This window comes from Artemia franciscana, chromosome 18, assembly GCF_032884065.1.
Source record: "Artemia franciscana chromosome 18, ASM3288406v1, whole genome shotgun sequence".
Taxonomy (NCBI): domain Eukaryota; kingdom Metazoa; phylum Arthropoda; class Branchiopoda; order Anostraca; family Artemiidae; genus Artemia; species Artemia franciscana.
The window spans coordinates 32,599,420-32,619,741 of NC_088880.1; the positions used below are offsets into that span (position 1 = coordinate 32,599,420).

Below are 20,322 nucleotides of genomic sequence, written 5' to 3' on the forward strand. Positions count from 1 at the left end.
TTCATTAATTTATCTTTAAATTCACAACCACCATATTTAAGAGGATCATTTACCGCATTATCAGCAGCACATGAGGCCTTATTATTTTTTAACTGTTTTAGTACTATCTCTAATTCTTCCTAGCAAAATATATCTTTCTTCACTTTCGCATATACTATATATCGCGCCATTTTGGAATTTATTAACTGACACCCAAAAACGCAAGCTCCGGTCCCTTTATTTTAGGTTCGCGAAGTTCCTGCTGCGATGCCCCTTGTGGACGAAAAATACTTATATGATTGATAAACACAGGATTGCAGACCCCAGTATCGCGGTAAACCGGTTGATTTCTAATTTCCAGGCAAAATGGAACCACCCCTGGCTTAAACATTTTTACAGTTCTTGATTATGTATTTTTCCATGTTGTGTTTTAAATTTCTCTCCGTTTTTCTTCTCTTTTTTTTCTTTTCTTTTATTTTTTTTTTCATTGTACTCCGTTTTGTTCCATGTGAAAAATACGGGTAGTAAATATTTTACTTGCTTACTTACTTACTTCCAAAGTGTCATGAACTTTTTCATTCGTTTTCGTATCATTTCCTGTAACTATTTCACGATTTAACACATTCTCAAAATTTTCTGTCCATCTCTCTTTAACTCTTTGCTTATTTATAACAATCGCCCATTGTTATATTTAACCTGGACAAGTACAGATTGACAAATCCCAAAGCCGTTTCTAGGATTAGTCGTGCCCTGGGAAAAATTAATTACAGTGGCCTCCCTCCTCAAACTCCTCAAATGCCCTCCTTCCTCCCTACTCAAATATAAACAAAAACAGCCAAATCAAAGTGAAACATTGGATCAAAGTGGGCAATTACCCATCCATGGTGCCTCCAAGCCATGGTCCCGAGGGCAAGTGTTCCGGTTGCCACTCCCTCTTAGGAACAACTCTGACTGTTCCCTTTCAGTTTTTTAACATGCCAGTACTATATTTTGCAATTATACCGGCTAGCTGTATCTTCATAATCTTCGTAAAGTTTGCCCGTGGCCTCCACTTCGTAACTGCTTAATTTGTATGTTAAGGCCTTTTCTGCTTTCCTCATCTTCCTCTTATTTTCATATGAGCCATATCTCCGATACTTCTTTCTCAAGCCCCTCCCCGACGAAAAACATTTAAGGAACAATTTGAATGCCGAACTAATGCCATTATCAAAACTGCAAACGACTTTTCCAAGCAAAAGACCCTCTCCGTTTTATAGAGTTTTGGTTATCATTGAGTCGCGTCGCTCCTTACTTATATTTGGTTACCGAAAACTGTTTGTTATCGCGAGAGCAATCCTTGCAATATTTCATCTCCATTGTCTTTTATTAGGAGCTTTGGTTAATTTTTCCATTACACATATTCTATTTTTGATATGGAAACAATAAAACCATATTCTTTAAGAAATAATCCGCATTTTCCAAAAATTAGATAAGCCTGGAAAAAGTTTTGTTTGTTTTTTTCCGCTTCGGTGATCTTATCGACCAAGTGGTCCTAGAATTTCGCTAGAGGGTTCACTCCACCGTAAATTCAAAGGTCCAGTTCCCTTTTTAAATTACCAAAAAAATGTAGGGCAACTAAGCCCCCCTCCACGCTCATTTTTCACCGGATCAAAATTTGTGATAGCTATTTTGTTCAGCATTGTCGAAAAATTAATTAAACTATGTCTTTGAGGACAACTTAATCCCCACAGTCTTCGGGGGAAGGGCTGCAAGTAATGAACTTAGCCCATTTTTTACATATAGTATTGGTCATTGGGAAGTATGCAGATGTTTTCAGGGGGGGGATTTTTTGGTGGGGTGTCAGGGAAGGGGGTTAAGTGCGAGGATCTTTTCTTGGAGGAATTTTTCATGCAGGAAGAGAATATTCCATGAAGGATTTCCCAACATACTAAAAAAAGAGCAGAGATTTAATAAAAAAAAAAAAACATTTTTTTTCAACTGTAAGCAAGGAGCAACATTAAAACTTAAAACGAATAGAAATCATTGTGTATGTGAGGGGTTTGCTCCCTCGTCAATACCTCTAATAGTTCTAAAAGTACCATTCATTCTAATTAAAAGGCCTATGTGATTTAGGGGTTGTTCTTATAAAATCGGAATAAAATTCGAACTATAGCGTAAAAGGCGAGGTATTGACGAGGGGGTGAACCCTCTCATATACATAACAATTTCTGTTTGTTTTGATTCTTAATGTTGCTTCTTACTTTCAGTTGAAAAAACTTATTTTTTTATTTAAAATAAACAAAACTTGTTTCAATTATTCACAAATTACTTTGATTAAATTTCTGGTTTTTTGTGTTTTTATTGGGTCTCTCGTTTTTGGTATGTTTTTAATTTTAGGAATTTTCTATTTATTTTTAGAAAAATATTTAATCGTTTCTTTTGCTAAGAAAAAAAGAAGCCAAAAAAAAGTAAGTTGATTTTTTTATATTCAAGTAACTACTATAGGATAAGGCTGCATAAGAAATGAGGCAGTCCCACTTTTGTTGGTCGCACTTTCTAAGGATAAGGCTACTATAGGATAAGGCTGCATAAGAAATGGGGTGGTCCCACTTTCTTCGGTCCTACTTTTCAAGGATAATTCTATTATAGGATGAGGCTGCATAAGAAAGAAGGGGTCTGTCCCACTTTCTACGGCTATTGAAAAAAAAGGTTAAAATGGCTAGACCATGTTTAATTGATGGAGAATCACGCATTGTCATTATTCTTTTCTCCACCCCTCTGGGCCCAAAAAAAGTAATTTGTTCTTGAACGGGCTTGAAAAAGCCAAAAAAAGGATTTATTGGACATAGCGCTTCATGGCTTAGACCTAGAGCCGAATGTCAAGGGCTCTAGGGGGTTTTGTCAACCCTGTGGTATTTTTACATGTTATTTGCAGAACTTTGAACAAAATAATAAAACGAAAAGCATGCCATCCTTTAGGGGACTGAAAAAGTCCAAATAAGGGATTTATCGGATATAGAACTTCATGGCATAGATATGGAATTGAATGTGAAGGGCTCTTGGGGTCTGTGTCAACCCTGGGGCATTTTTATATGTTATTTGGAAAATTTTGAACAAAATAGCCAAACACAAAGCATGCCATCCTGCTTGAAAAAGTCAAAATAAGGGATTTATCGGACATAGAAATTCATGGCATAGATATAGAATCGAATGTCAAGGGCTCTAGGGGGTTTTGTCAACCCTGTGGTATTTTTACATGTTATTTGGAGAATTTTGAACATAATCGCCAAACGGGAAGCATTCCATTCTTTAATAGACTTGAAAAGATCAAAATAAGGGATGTATTGGACATAGAACTTCATAGCATAGATATGGAATTGAATGTCGAGGGCTCTTGGGGGTTTTGTCAAATTTGGGGTATTTCTATATATCATTTGGAGAATTTTGAACATAATATCCAAACGAAAAGCTTACCATCCTTTGATGGGCTTAAAATAGTCAAAATAAGGATTTATCAGACATAGAACTTCATGGCATAGATATAGAATCGAAAGTCAAGGGCTTTTGGGGGGTTTTGTCAGCACTGTGGGATTTTTATATGTTATTTAAAGAATTTTGAACAAAATAACCAAACGAAAAGCATGCCATCCTTTAGTGGGCTAGAAAAAGTCAAATTGAGGGATTTATCGGACATAGAACTTCATGGCAAAGATAAATAATAAAATTTCAAGGGCTCTTGGGGTCTGTGTCAACCCTGGGGCATTTTTATATGTTATTTGGAGAATGTTGAACAGAATAGCCAAACGAAAAGCATACCTTTCTTTAATGGGCTTGAAAAAGTCAAAATAAGGGGTTTATCAGACATAGAACTTCATGGCATAGATATAGAACCGAATGTCAAGGGCTCTTGAGAACTGTGTCAACCCTGGGGGCATTTTTACATGTTATTTGGATTATTTTGAACATAATCGCCAAACGGGAAGCATGCTATCTTTTAATGGGCTTGAAAAAGTCAAAATAAGGACATAGAACTTCAAGGCAGCGAAAAAATAATGAAGCTTTCGAAAAATGTGGCAAAAGTGCGTTCAGTTCAAAATCAAGTTGTTAGCAATAACAATTGCAGTAGTTTCAGCCTTACAAGAAAATCAAGCTCACATAAGGACTTGTTTAGACCTGTTAATTTCTGATGAATTTCTTTAGGTTCCTGATAATATTTTTCTACATTGACTTTCACACGTAAAATAGGGATTGTCCTACGTGAAAGAGTGTACTCACTTCACCAGTTCTCTCGGCATCTGCTCAAAAAATGCATTATATCATAGGGTATGTTTATCGCAATTTTGTACAGACGTCTTCCCACGACGAAAAGGAAAAACTTGTAGTGTATGTGCTGTTTCTCGTCAATTTTGTGCAGATTTCTTCCCACCGACAACACTGAAAAAATGATTTGTAACAGTTTAACTAGCAATTGTGTTTCTGGGAACTAAGGGACTACAAAAATGAATTTACTATCTTACTAAGTTACTATACTGATAATACTATGTTACCAAAGAGAAAAACAACGACTAGCGTCTTATACCTTTGTACTAAAAAGTATACATTAATCCAGTTGGTTCATTTTTATGACGCTTTTTCACGAGTCAGTCACTTTATTCCGTAAGCGGTTTTAGAAAGGCTCTTGTTTGATTCCCCTGGAAAGTGACCCTCTGTAGAAAATTTCCTTGGGAAATTCTTCTCTGCAAAAACTTCCCCTTCCCAGAAAATTTATCTCCACTGACAAATCCCCGGAAAAATTTGCCCCACAGATATGCACACCTGGAAAAGCCATTCCACATGTAAAATTGACCAGCCACAAAAAAGTACGAAAAATAAAAATAATGAAGAAAAGAAGAGATTTTGGAACATCTTCCGTACATTCCAAAGCATAGATAGACTACTTATTGTAAAATGTCCTATAATGTTAATTTTTACATTTTTATTTCCTTTAATTCTTTTGTTGAGAATTTTTAGGGGTTGAACTGTCATAGCTGGCACTAAAGGAAATATTTCGAAAACATGAAATGAGGTGCAAGAGATGGAGAGATACAGGCTAGAGCCAAGAAGTAGGAGCAGCTGCTTCCTGCGGATTTGGTCTAGCAATGAAATCTATAATATATGAACCTGTTCGCCCCCTTTCAATCGACATCGTGTCCACTAGATGCACACTAGATGGTTTTCCCCTTTTAAGCGCTGTTAACGGGCTTTTTTATTTATTTATTTATTTTTAATTTTTATTTATTTAATTTACTTATTTATTTAATATTTTTTTAATTATTTAATTTTTATTTTTTTTATTTATTTAATTTTATTTATTTATATTTTTTATTTATTTATTTTAATTATTTATTTTTATTTATTTAATATTTTTTTATTTATTTAATTTATATTTTATTTATTTATTTATTCAAATAAATCTATTTTATTATTTTTATTTTATTTTTTTATTATTATTTATTTATTTTACTTTTTATTTATTTAATTTAACTAAAATAGAGTGAAACTCCATTTCACAATTGAATAAATTAAAAATGGTAGGAGCTCCTTATTTCAAGTAAGCAAGCAAAATACATTTTCTTAACCTTTAAGGTTTTGTATTTTTCATAAGAATTTAAGCCAGTAAAAAAATAAGTTCTGAGCCGCAACATTATTGTTAAAGAAATTATACTCCGCCATTTCAAAAAACTGCCAGAAAAAAGTGTGATGAATTCTGAGTGCGATATTCAGAAGTTCAAAGATTTTAAATAACACTGGCACATTTCTTCGTTTAAGCACATCTTACACTTCGTTATACACTGGCACATTTTTTCGTTTTTTTCGAACGCAAGGCAATATTAACTACATTAACTCCTCATTTACGACCAGCTTATGGGTATATAGGCTACTATGAACAATAAAATCTCGGTAAAAATTTTCTAAATGGTATAAAATAGGAACATGTACAACTTCAACTTGATAATCGTCGCTTTACAGAGAAATATGATAAAATTGTAAAAAAAATTTGACAATGTGTTTTTGGCAATAATTACATGTTACTATACTTGAAGTACATGCAGCGTAATTAGAAACGAATCAATTCCATTTCAGCAATAATGATTTATTTAAACTATTCGAAACTTCATATCCTTTCTAGGTTTATCATTTGGATTAAAATCAAGCTGGTGAACTATGATGAAAAGGTTAAGAGCCCTTGCTAATTGGTGAAAAAAGCAAAAACGGTTTGTCTGAGTGAGAGGCAAAGCTGGTATAAGCTTTTTTCAAAATTTTAGTAATTATATCATTTCACTTGTTGATAGATTGTACATCGTCCATCTATCCTAGGGCAGGCTAAGGTAGATAGTCATGAAATAATGGTAATTCAAATAGTATCTAAATTATGATGATAGTGCATAAATAACTGGCCTCAAATCATAAATAACTGATCATCTTACGCATAGTCAAAACAACAAAACTTAGCTTCAACTTTTGAAAAATTTGAACTTCTTTACTCCACGATCTAGTTTTCACAACAGCATAAACTCCCAAAAAAGATATTCTACTACTATTCCGGTCATAAATGGGGGGTGAGGGCGTGGCCTCCTTATTCTTTCTCAGTGCATTGACTTTATTTACTCGAAAGAAACAAAAATTGATGCTTTCATACCCTAATACTATATTTTCTTATTTTAGGTACACAGGCTATTCCGTCATTACGCAGTCGCAGACACCATAGACGATTGAGAGGGAAGAGATCCCGCAGAAGGTCCCGGCACATATTACTATCTTTATAATTTGTTGTAAAATACTTGACTGTAAATAAAGTGCTTTTTTAGCGAAAGTTTAAAATAATAGAGTAAAAAACTGGAATATAAATTTTAGCACGTAAAGATACAAATAAATTTGGCTGCTCATGTTTAAGAATCAACTCCAGTTTTTTAAAAGTTTTTTATTATAGAGATTGTTGTGCAATCTTTCCCTTAACCCGAGTTGAAATAATCAGATTTAATTTTCACTTTCCTTGATACTTTAGAGCCAAACCATTACTTAATCAGATAAATAAAAAAACAAGTTTTTTTAAATGAAAGTAAGGAGCAACATTAAAACTTAAAACAAACAGAAATTACTCCGTATATGAAAGGGGCTTTTCCTCCTCAACGCCTCGCTCTTTACGCTAAAGTTTGACTCTTTCTCTTAACTCTATTTTTAAAACAGTAAGAAACTTTAGCGTAAAGAGCGGGGCGTTGAGGAGGAAAAGCCCCTTTCATATATGAGGGGGTTCAACCTTCGTCGCTCTTTAACACTAAACCTTATATTTGGTCCCAATTTCTTAAGAATGACCTCTGATTCACAAAGGCCGTCGAATAAATAGTCGAAATTACTAAAAATACTTTAGCGTAAAGAGCGAGCTATAACGAGGAGGTAAACCCCTCATATGCATAATAATTTTTGTTCGTTTTAAGTTTTAATGCTGCTCCTTACTTTCAGTACAAAAAACTTTCATATTTATTTTTTCATCGTTTTTTCATCTAATGCTAGAAAATCCTGCGCCCCTTCATTGAAATTTTCTTCCCCCATGAGAAGTTTCTCCATGGAATTATCCTCCCACGTAACCCCCCTCAACTCCCCCCCTAAACAAAAAAAATCCCACTGAAAAAGTCTGTACACTTCCTAGTAACCATTACTATATGTAAACACAGGTCAAAGTATGCAGCTTGCAGCCCCTCCCATGGGGACTGCGGGGGAGTAAATCGTCCCCAAAGACATAGTTATTAGGTTTTTTGACTATGATGAATAAAATGTTTATCTCAGAATTTTGATCCACTGACTTTTGGGAAAAAATGAGCGTGGGAGGGGGCCTAGGTGCCCTCCAATTTTTTTGTCACTTAAAAAGGGCACTAGAACTTTTAATTTCCGTTAGAATGAGCCCTCTCGTGACATTCTAGGACTACTCAGTCGATACGATCAACCCTGGGAAAAAACAACAAAAAAAACAAACGAAAAAAACAAATAAACACGCATCCGTGATCTGTCTTCTGGCAAAAAATGCGAAATTCCACATTTTTGTAGATAGGAGCTTGAAACTTCTACAATAAGGTTCTCTGATACGCTAAATCTGATGGTGCGATTTTCGTTAAGATTGAAGGACTTTTAGGGGGTGCTTCCCCCTATTTTCTAAAATGAGGCAAATTTTCTCAAGCTGTAACTTTTGATGGGTATAACTGATCTTGATGAAAACTTATATATTTAAAATCAGCATTAATATGCAATTCTTTTGATGTAACTATTGGTATCAAAATTCTATTTTTAGAGTTTCGGTTACTATTGAGCCGGGTTGCTCCTTACTACAGTTCGTTACCACGAACTGTTTGATAAAGTGTTCTTGGTGTTGCTTAATTCTTGTTACTTAATTACATAAAAAAAAAATAGTTTTTTTTAACTGTAAGTAAAGAGCGACATTAAAACTTAAGACGAACAGAAATTACTCCGTATATAAAATGGATTGTCCCCTCCGCAATCCCTCGCTCTTTACGCTAAAGCTTTTAATTGTTTTAAAAAATAGAATTGTGGCAAAGAGTCAAACTTTAGCGTAAAGAGCGAGGGATTGCGGAGGGGACAATCCATTTCATATACGGAGTAATTTCTGTTCGTTTTAAGTTTTAATGTCGCTCCTTACTTTCAGTTAAAAAAAACTAGTTTTTTTTATGTAATTTCTGAACATTTTTGAATTAATGCACGTTTGATTTTGACTCTCCACACGTAAATTATTCAAATGAAATTTGCATATTAATTCCTTTTTTGGCTAAATGGCTTTCTCTTAGTTTTGATCATACGATTTTGAGAAATAAGGCATGGGGAAGGAGGCCTAGTTGCCATGCAATTTTTCGGTTACATAAAAAGGCGACTATTAATTTTAATTTTTTACGAATTTTTTATTAGCAAAAAAATATACGTAACTTTAGAATTAACTTACGTAACAAACTTTTATATTCTTTAATTTTTATTATGTATATGAGGGGGTTTGTACCCTCGTTAATACCTCGTTCTTTACACTAAATCGTAAGTTTTGTCCCAATTCTTTAAGAATGACCCCTGAATCAGAAAGGCCGTAGAATAAATAGTTGAAATTACTAAAAATATTATAGTATAAAGAGCGAGGTATTTATCTCCTCCTAAATACCTCGCTCTTTATGCTAAAGTATTTTTAGAGCCCCTCATATGCATAATAATCTCTGTTCGGTTTAAGTTTCAATGCTACTCCTTTTTTTCATTTTTATTCATTTTTCATGTTTATTTTTTCATTGTTTTATTTATAGTAATTTTAGAAAATCTTGCGCCTTTTTCATTGAATTTCTGTTCCCCCATGACATATTTCTCCAGGGAAAGATCCTCCCACATAGCCCCCTCTCCTCAACCCCACCCCCGAAACCAAAAAAAAATCCTCTGAAAACGACTGTACACTTCCCAATAACCATTATTATATGTAAACACTGGTCGAAGTTTGTAACTTGCAGACCCTCCCCCAGGGACTTTGGGGGATTAAGTCATTCCCAAAGACATAGTTATTATAGTTTTTGACTATGTGGAACAAAATGGCTATCTCAAAATTTTGATCTGTCGACTTTGGAGAAATAATGAGCGTGGGAGGGGGCCTAGGTGCCCTCCAATTTTTTCGGTCACTTAAAAAGGGCACTAGAATTTTTCATTTCCGTTAGAATGAGCCCTCTTGCGACATTCTGGGACCACTTGGTCGATACGATGACCCCTGGGGAAAAGAAAAAAAAAAACAAATAAACACGCACCCGTGATTTGTCTTCTAGCAAAAAATCCGAAATTCCACATTTTTGTAGATAAGAGCTTCAAAATTTTTCTATAGGGTTCTCAGATACGCCGAATGCGATGGTGTGATTTTTGTTAAGATTCTGTGACTTTTGGGTGGTGTTTTTCCCTATTTTCTAAAATAAGGTAAATTTTTTCAGGCTCGTAACTTTTGATGACAAAGACTAAATTTGATGAAACTTATATATTTAAAATCAGCATAAAAATCTGATTCTTTTGATGAATATTTTAGCATCAAAATTCCGTTTTTAGAGTTTCGTTTACTATTGAGCCGGGTCGCTCCTTACTACAGTTCGTTACCACGAACTGTTTGACAAAGTATGTTGCTTAACACGGTGATATTTAATTTTTGTTTCTTAGTATTGCTGCTCAAACCAAAAATCATCATAATAAATAGTATACAGCATGGATTGTTCCTAATGTTCATTCGTTTCAAGTTTAACTTGATTATATAGTTTAACATCAACACATTTCCAGATTCACTTATTTACTGAAGTAATTTATGTCTGTTTAATAATCGAATTAATAACATCAATGTTTGTACATAGACAATATTCAACCAAATCAAAAAAACAGCTTACGCAATCAGGCTGTCGAACGGGTATTGCAGTAGTTTTTAATTCAAACTAAAATAATAAATAATTGAATTATTAAAATACAATTTTCGACAAAAACTTAATCGTCGCATGCATGATGATACAACCTCTAAACCATCTAAAAACTATACAACTCAACATTACTTGCACAAAGCTTACAGAACCAATCTGAAAGCTAGTCCCTCTCTTAAAGAATTTGTGTTTATGGCTTTTGGTGCGTTTAACCGTCCAAATAATTTGCTCTTAAGAAACTTTTGCTTGTTGCTGTTCCCACCTTTAACCTTCCAATAAATATGCACTTGAGAATTTTTTAACTCGTCAAAGATCGTTGACACTAGTAGAGTTCATTTTCGGTTTTTCTTTTATTCAAAAATAGACTATAATATTGAAAATATACAAAATCCTTTTCTAATTCATTTTTCAAATTCTTCTTCTTGTATTTCTTTTATCAGCAGTATTTGGTCCTCCTTTCCTCGTTTCTTCCTCATTTTCATTTTCTTGATTATGGATTATAATGTAATTAATGTATGTAATTAAATAATAAAAAAAATTTATGTAATTAAATGTAATTAAATTAATTAAAAATTAATTTTTAATTATTTAATTAAAAATGTAATTAAATAATAAAAAAATTTATGTAATTTATTTACATAATAAATTATGTAATTAAATAATAAAAAAAAAAAAATTACTGAAAGTAAGGAGCAACATTTAAACTTAAAACAAGCAGAAATTACTCTGTATATAAAAGGAGCTGTTCCCTCCTAAATGCCCTGCTATTTACGCTAAAGTTTGACCCTTTCTCACAACTCTACTTTTGAAAACAACAAGAAAACTTTAGCGTAAAGAGCGGGGCGTTTAGGAGGGAACAACCCCTTTCATTTACGGAGTAATTTCTGTTCGATTTAAGTTTAAATGTTGCTCCTTACTTTCAATTTAAAAAACTTGTTTTTTTTATTTAATTTGTGAACGTTTTTGGATTAATAAATGCTTTGATCTTGGCTCTCTGCACATGAATAATTAGAACGAAATTTGCATATTAATTTTTTTTTTGTGGCTAAATGGCTTTCTCATGGTTTTGATCGGACGATTTCGAGAAAAAAGGGGTGGGTTAGAAGATTTGCCCTCCAATTTTTCGGTTACTTGAAAAGGCAACTAGAACTTTTATTTTTTTTTTACGAACGTTTTTATTAGTAATAAATATACGTGACTTACGAATTAACTTACGTAACAAGGTTCTATATTCGTACGTTTTTATTACGTATATGAAGGGGTTCGTTCCCTCGTCAATACCTCGCTCTTTACACTAAAGCTTAAATTTTATCCCAATTCTGTAAGAATGACCCCTGAATACATAAGGTCGTAGAATAAATGGTTAAAATTGCCTAGAATACTTTAGCGTAAAGAGCCAGGTATTTAGGAGGAGATGAACCTCCTCATATGCGTAAAAATTTCTGTTCGTTTAAAGTTTTAATGCTGTTCCTTACATCCAGTTGAAAAAACTTTTTCATATTAATTTTTTTATTATTTATTTTAAAAATGCGAGAATATCCTGCGCCCCCTTCATGAAATTTCTCTTCCCCCATGATAAATTCTCCATGGAAAGATCATCCTACGTTACCCCCTACCCTCAACCCCCGGCCAGAAAAAATCTCACTGAAAACGTCTGTACTCTTCCCAATAACCATTTCTATATGTAAACAATGGTCAAAGTTTGTGACTTGCAGCCCCTCTCCCGGGGACTGTGGGGGAGTAAGTTATCTCCAAAGACTAAGTTATTAGGTTTTTCAACAACGCTGAACAAAATGGCTATCTCAAGATTTTGATCCGGTGACTTTGGGGGAAAATGAGCGTGGGATCGTAGGTGCCATCCTAGGATCGGCACCTAGGAGGCCTAGATGCCATCCGACTTTTTTTGGTCACTTAAAAAAGGCACTAGAACCTTCAATTTCCATTAGGACGAGCATTTTTGGGACATTCTAGGACCACTAGGTCGATACGATCACTCCTAGAAAAAAAACAACAAATAAACACGCACCCGTGATCGGTCTTCTGGACAAAAACACAAAATTCCACATTTTTATAGATAAGTATTTGAAACTTATACATCACGTTCTCTGATACGCTGAATGTGTTGGTGTGCTTTTCGTTGAGATACTATGACGTTTAAGTGGTTTTTCCCCCTATTTTCAAAAATAAGGCAAATTTTCCCAGGCTCGTAACTTTTGGCGGGTAAGACTAAATTCGATGAAACTTGCATATTTGAAATTAGCATAAAAGACCGATTCTTTTGATTTATCTATTAGTATCATCCTGTTTTTTAGAGTTTTAGTTACTATTGAGCAGGGTCGCTCCTTACTTCCAGTTCGTTACCACGAACTGTTTGATGGATAGAATCAAACCGGTGTTTCTTCTTTTTTATCTAAGACTTCCTGCTTATTTGTAATCTAATTCATTCCTATTTTACTATTATTTCCTTCACTTTGCTACCTATCTATCCTACCTCTTATTCGACATTCCATAGTTTTCCAAATTCTAATTCCTCACATTCATAACTTTTTCTCTCCTAGTACATTTTATCTATTTTTTCCTATAAACATTTTTTTTTAGCAATTTCCGCATTCATACGATTCTCCATCCATTAATTTACCTTGCAACAATTTAATATTCTCATTCTAGCTACCTACGGCGGCAAAGAGCTGCTCCCACAAATTAGGCCTATAACGTATAACATCAAAATACAAATCTACAATGGAAATACATATTTTCTTACTTTGAAACACTTTCACTTTCCTTGCAACACTTTAAAACACTCCACTACATTTACATAAATAAAAAAGATTTAAAAACATAAGACCATCTCTTTTTTTAATGCATCATATTTCAACACATTCTACTCTCGCTGGGCCTTGCGTTATTGAGTAGCTACAACAATCCTGGAAAAATTTCCATAAAATCAAATATTTCACAATCCAGGCTAGTGGTATCCCCCTCAAAATATAAAATAAATTCCACTAATTTAAAATAGATATCAAACAATCATTAAAAAATGACTTAAAATCTAAAATTAATAATCTAAAAATGCATACAAAATCCTATACTATTTCTAAATATCCTAACAAGTAGATTCAATCTTAAGCCCCATATAAAAATTCTAATCAAATATCGAACATTTAAATTCAAATACTTCAGTAAAAGCTCGAAAAATTTAACCGAAATTTTACTTTTAGTCTATAAATATATATTCCCTCTTTTTCATACCAAAATTAAATCCCTTTTCTCATCTTCTACCAAAACCCTTACCACAAAATTAAAAATGAAGATCATACAAATCTAAAGCCTTAATCCTATAAACTCTATAATTTTTATCACCTCTCTTTTTATTTTTATTTTTTTATTTTCAACAACACATTCTTACCCTCCAAGGCACAAAAACTATTCCCTTCTACTTTAGACTAGATACTTCCTCAATTTTCTTACACTTTACAATCCTTACCCTTTTCCATTTTGTTTCTACACGATTTATCACATCATAATCTTTTTCTACTTTTCTTTTCGTTTCCATGCTTAGTGGCAAAAATGCGATATTATGTCCACTATTGCGCTCATATAAGCCTTATCATCTACTTTTAGGTACATAGCTCTCTCTAAGTTAACTTCATCTTTTTTACCGGTAACAATAACTACCTCAGTCCTACTATATCTGTTTCTTTCTTTTCACATTCAAACATTACGTGACATTGCGTTTCTAGCTTTTCTCACATAGTTTACATAGTCCATTACTACCACTCATATTCATCTTTACCTTCAACTCTTCTGTGGTTACCAAATCATCCATAAAGAAAAAAATGTGTTCTTTAACTTTAGGTGGCAGCAGGCAACTTTCTAGTGGCATGAAACTTTTTTCCACTTCTCCTTCGCTATAACTACCATTTTTAATTATCTTTAGGGGATGAAACTGTTTCTTTTTTCATAACTTTCCTTTAGTCTCTCTTTGATAATTTTTCCATTTATCTCAAGTGGCATTCCTGATTTTTCTGTTTCATAAATTTCTTCGAATGTTTTATGATATTTAGGGGGAGATTTCTTTTCTTTTCTTTCCGATTTTTCATACCAAGCTCTTGTTGGGGATTCTTTGTTTCTTACAAGTTGTTCCAACATTGTCCAAATGAAAAGTTCTTTCATCTTATATTTCACATGTATGACCTGATGACCTCCATGATTTCTATGTATGAACATTTTTTCTGTTTTCACTTTAGGTGGAAATTTCTCATTCCAAATATACTGGTAAATTGCACTCACAATTTGCTTTAGATGTGTCTTTTTGGGTTGCGAAACAAAGGACATATACCATAAAACTGGGCAAGCATAAGAATTCACATACTGGGCCTTCTAATGGATAGTCAGAGTTCTTCCATATCCATGTCTAAAAGATATTTTTGAATTTCGATATCGAATGTATCCAGTTTTAACTTTCCTTTTGGTTCTATCTTCTTTGAAGAACATACTGAACATTTTTATTCTTTCCTTTCTTGGGATTCCCTCACGCACCTATTCTACTTCGTCTCCCAATTATAGCATTTCACACTTACTTCTATTGAGCTATAGCTTGAAGATGTCACAGTATTCATCTATAGACTAAACGAACACTTTGAAATCACGTTTCGTTTAAGTTGTCAGATTATTCAAAAACCGTTGAACTTCATCGCCACATCTTCTTATATAATGCCAGTTATTTCCTTTTCTATATATTTTAGTAACAGGTCAAAATACAGTTCAAACAGTAAAATACTCAGCGGATATCCTTGTCGCACTCCAGTTTCTGCTTCAACTCCTCTGGTAGCATTTTTATTTACACAAGTTTCTTTTTACTATTTTTTCAATTATCCTATTTATCCATTTTATAAATGTTTTGTGAAAACCGTAGTAATACATGATCCATTCTAGAATTTTTTTCTTATTTTATCAAAGGTCTGTTTAATATCATAAACTCGTTCTCTTCTACTTTATTTTCTTTTTTTCCTTTCGACTTCCTGTGTATTATTATATGTATTATATTAGCCAATACATCTGCTGTCTTCTGGTAATCTAGTCCTGTTCTTCGGTTTACGCTTAGTTTGGATGGTAGCACCTTTTTAAGACGGTTACCTAATACTTTAGACATCATTTTGTAGTTGCAATCTATGATATTAACTGGCTTCAGTTGCTGAGGTCTTCAGGGATAACTTTTAAAGGGATTACTTTTATCATTCCTAAATTCTGTATCTTGATATCATCGTTATATTGTAATTCATTAAAATATCTGCCATATGTTCTGCAATTTCTTTGATATGTGTTTTGCAAAACTCGTAAGGTATTCTGTCATGTCCTGATGTTTTATTGTTATCTGTCTCCAGTATAACTTACTTTATTTCTTATTTTGTTAATTTAGACGTTAGTTTATCATTTTCTTCCTCCGTCACTTGAGTATATTCAATCTTCTGAAAGAATTGGTCCACTCTCTCTTTTTATTCTTCTGTCCCTCTTGTAAATACATTCTTGTAGAAGGATTTCACTTCTTCCACGATATCTTCCATTTTCTCAGTTATTTCGCCATTTTTCTTTTTAACTCTCTTAAGATTAGTTTCTTAAGATTCAGCATATCTTCCATACTTTCAATGCGTTTGAACGTTCCAGATTCTTTCTCCTTTTCTTTGTTTTTCTTAAACTATCCGTTTTTATTTCTTTTCCTCCTCCTTGCTGTGACTCCTGTTGTCAAAAGGGTGTAGTAGCAATATCTTAGGAACCCTTTGTGTGTGAAGTTGAAACTAACAGGGCTTGTTGTGAGGGATGTTGAACTAACCAAAAGAAAAGCATTTGCATCCTAATGCTACTGCTTGTACTCATACTACTGCTGTTGCTATTATTACTATTTCTGTTACTTCTACTGCCACTAAAGCTTGGGCTACTACAATTAATTCTTCAGCTATTACTGCTACTGCTATTAAAATAAAGGATATTAAGGCGAAAAATTTGGGATATAAGAAACGCTATGAAACAATCTATATACAGAGGGCGGGTTCTGATTCAGTTCATGTTTCCCCCTAAAAATTTCTTGAAAATTCTTCCTTCATGCCCTTCGGCATACTTGTAAAAGGAGTCACAATTGTAGCATTGATATTACTATTAATTAATTAAAAATTCTTTTTCCACAAAACAAATTTTCAAAGAAAAGTAAAGAGCTTAATTAAGCCATGAATAAAAAGTCGAATAATATTCCAAGCATCAAATCCACAAATCATTATCAGACTGAATTTCTTTCTCTTTTTGTCTTCTGTGCCTCCTTAACAATATAAGGACAAAAGCGATAGCCAAATTCACCAATATTCTTCTTCTAGAACTTGTGCTTATCCATGCTGATACATTTATTTGAAAATTTTGGGGCCATCATTCTAGAAGATACGGCCGGATTTCGGCTTGCATTTCCGTAATCTGTAAAGAAATCATTAAGGTTTATTTACACATTACGGAAATCCGTCCAAAATTGAGTAATTCGTGAGTAGATTCCGTCCGTTTTCGTGCTTAAAAGATTGTCTAAATTTCCGCAACGATTTGGTCAAATCAGAATGGATTCGGAAACTTGGCAAGGTTTTAAATGAATAGAACCCTGACTATGGGACATCAAATCTTTGTTGTATCAGACTGAATTTCTTTCTCTTTTTGTCTTCTGTGGCCCCTTCACAGCATAAGGACTAAAGCGAGAGTCAAATTAGCCAATATTCTCCTTTTAGAACTTGTCCATGTTTTTGCTGATGCATTTATTTGAAAACTTTAACTTAATACGTAGCGTTTTCTGGGCCATCATTCGAGATACGGCCGGATTTCGGCATGCATTTCCGCAATGCGTAAAGGAACAATTAGTAAAATTTACTGAAAAAGTAGCTTTGAAGTAATTTTTTGTCGTTTCTTCTATAAAATAACGTTAGCTGAAACGGAAAAAATTACTTTTTAGTAACTTTTTGTCGAACCTGGAACGGCCACGTAGACACCATATCCTATACATCCAGGTAAGAAACGAATATTCAATTCAATCTATTTCCTGTTTTAGACACAAAATGAGCTCCTAACAATTTTTTACGTATGTATTGTTCAAACTGCCCTTACTTGGTTATTTTTTGAAAAAAAAAATTGGGATCAGTACTAATGCGTCAAGATGCATTTGATCTTCTCTAAAATGTAGCAACATTGGCTTCTTCTCGATAAAATTAAATTAAAGTTGCAGTGAATATTACAATGGCGAAACTATGTTACAAGTGTCGATTATTCTTGACTGATGTAGTGGAATACCAGGCCGACAAAAAAGGTCCCTTGAGCCGAATTTGAACGTACAAAATTGGATTCTACCAAGGAATTCATTTCTTTTCAGAATATCTTGTAGTAACCTGGTCGAAATTTTTGACAGACAGCAACAGGCCCTGTCGAAATATAGGTGACTCTGTCGAAACTTCACTGAACATGTAAAACAGATGAGAAACCATTCGATATTCAAGGGTCCTCTGACGAAGACATAGTTGTCGAATTTATGAGTATTTTCTCGACAACGAAAGATTTTAATGATTATTATTGTCTAATAGTAATTCAGATGAAAAAAACACTTTAAAAACAATTTTTTTTGAATCGTAGTTTTACTGTCAGTTTCCAGATTTTTCGATCATAAGAGGAACTGCCGCTTGGTCTCATACCATATTCATATTTTTAAGAATTTTAATTGAATGATCGCAACATCCTAATTCATTTACTATTGAATAGCTTTGAAGTAGACCCTCTCTTATTAAATTTTGTATGTTTTCTTTCAAATAGAACCCAAGTTGCAAAATACAAAAATATTTCCTCTGAACTCCTCCTTACTTAGGGTGTAAATCGTCAACGAACCTTATTAGACCACTCGTATCTAGTAATGGTTAGCGAAATTAGCAACAGATGACCTCAAAGATGTGTAGATGACTGTAGATTATAGATTATTACTGCAGGGATATCTTTATACCCGTGCTTTATAATCTTCATTCTCAAAGCACATTTTCTCCTAATAAAACCAGAGCCTCTTTAGCCTTCTGAACAAAAACAAATATTTTCAGCCATAGGTTTTAAGCACCATAACGTCAAACAAAAGTTTCCATATCAACTGAGATTACCGAAAAAATGAAAGTAATAAATAAGTTGATATTAAATTCAAAAAGTCTGAATGATTTTTGCTTCGTTAAGGTTATTAAAGTGAAAACATTAAAAAAAAAAATATTGGTTTCAGTTAGCCCAAATGACGTCCTGGTCTTTAGAAGGCACACGGTGCGTTAACTTTGGTGCTTTTTACAATAGTTTCAATGCGTTTAAGCTAGACTTGTCAAGTTTATTTATTGTAATATTTTTTCGTTTTAGGTCCCTTTCATCTATTGGCAGAAATTAATTTTCCAATACACGCTTGTATGATAATTTCACTTTAGTTTTTTCTAGAATGTATTATAATATAGCCATGTACTTTTTTTTAACAACGTTTTATAAATACTTTTTGTTCAGTTTCAATTCTGTGACTTGATTTTGTTCAAGAAAGAAATGTATTGTTATGCTTTTTTGTTTTCTCCTCAATAAAAAAGATACACTTGGCAACTTGCACACTCCCGGAGTGTTTTGAATAGTTCGGCATTCCTCTGAATATTTCCTAAAAGTTTTACCTTAATAACCTTAGCCATTCCGTATATGCACATAATTTTTTCGATTTGTTTCAACATCACTGCAACATGCCCTAATATATTCAAGTTAATACCTTTTGCCACTCTTTATATAATGCGTCCATGCCATTGTGACAACCTAGATGTATTTTACCTCTTCTAATTTAATGGTGGTAGTTGCAGTTACAGTCAGAGCAGTAGCAGAATTAGCAGTGGCAATAACCGTTACTAGTGCTGGCAGTTACAAGCAGAGTCGTACGTGGTAATAGCCGCAAGTGATTAAAGTTTCGATCACAGTTAGTCACATTCGTTATTAGTCACAGTCACAAATGGTCGCAGCCACAAACTTAAGTAGTTAAAATGCAGCCGTAGGTTATAGTAGCAATAGCACCAGACGTAGCAGGAGAAGTAGCAGCAGTAGTACTATTACTAATTTTGAAAATTGAAATTTATAACTGTCAAACGTTCCTGAGATGCTTCTGATAAACCGTTTTGACAAATTGTTTGCAAATAGTTCATTTTGGCATGGGTCAACATCCCACTCACCATTCACTGAAAATTTTACCCCAGTATCCTTAGCCAGTCCAAAGATGTAGCAGATAAGTCATTTTGCAATCCTGTATGCGTATAGTTTCAGTTGGATAATTAATTTAAAAATAAAATTTGACGAAAGCATAGAGCCAAGTTGAAACTTAAAACGGGCAAAATTACTCCTTCGCAGTTTATCCATCATGTTTTAGAAAAAAATCTTCAAACAAATTGGCTCGTGACATTTCCTATATTTTTAAAGAATTCTGACAAACTAACAGTTTACTAAAAACACAGAGCTAACCAAAAAAAAATAGGAAGTGAATCCGGAAAACCCTCAATGGCCTCCACAAGATAAATGAATAGTTTTTTTTTACCAGTCGTGAAATCAATAAGTTACACGACATTATTTTAACTCTCTTAAAACTCAAGAAAGCTCAGGTTGCAGTAGAACAGAAGTTTTTAAGAATCATTAAAATGTAGAGAAATAATCTTCAATATAGGACAATACATATATGTGATGAAAAAATTTACTAAGTAAAACTGTTTTGATCAATTCTTGGATCCTGTACTGCAAAACTAAATTTCATTTATATATAAGATTTTTATATATATAGATATCCATGGTGTACTCGTAGTTTTAAGTTTCAAGTGTTTGACAGTAAAGAAAAAAAAATCTTTATTGG

General features: G+C 33.3%; 1 protein-coding gene across 1 annotated transcript in view; it reads left to right on the forward strand.

Annotated features, from left to right (window-relative positions):
- Nucleotides 1-6,823, forward strand: part of LOC136038883 (agrin-like) — a 209,988-nt gene extending 203,165 nt beyond the window's left edge. The window contains exon 9 of the mRNA XM_065722350.1: nucleotides 6,664-6,823. Coding sequence (XP_065578422.1) covers nucleotides 6,664-6,764 — 101 coding nt within the window. The 3' untranslated portion in view covers nucleotides 6,765-6,823. The remainder of the gene's footprint in view (nucleotides 1-6,663) is intronic.
- The last annotated feature ends 13,499 nt before the right edge of the window (nucleotides 6,824-20,322 follow it).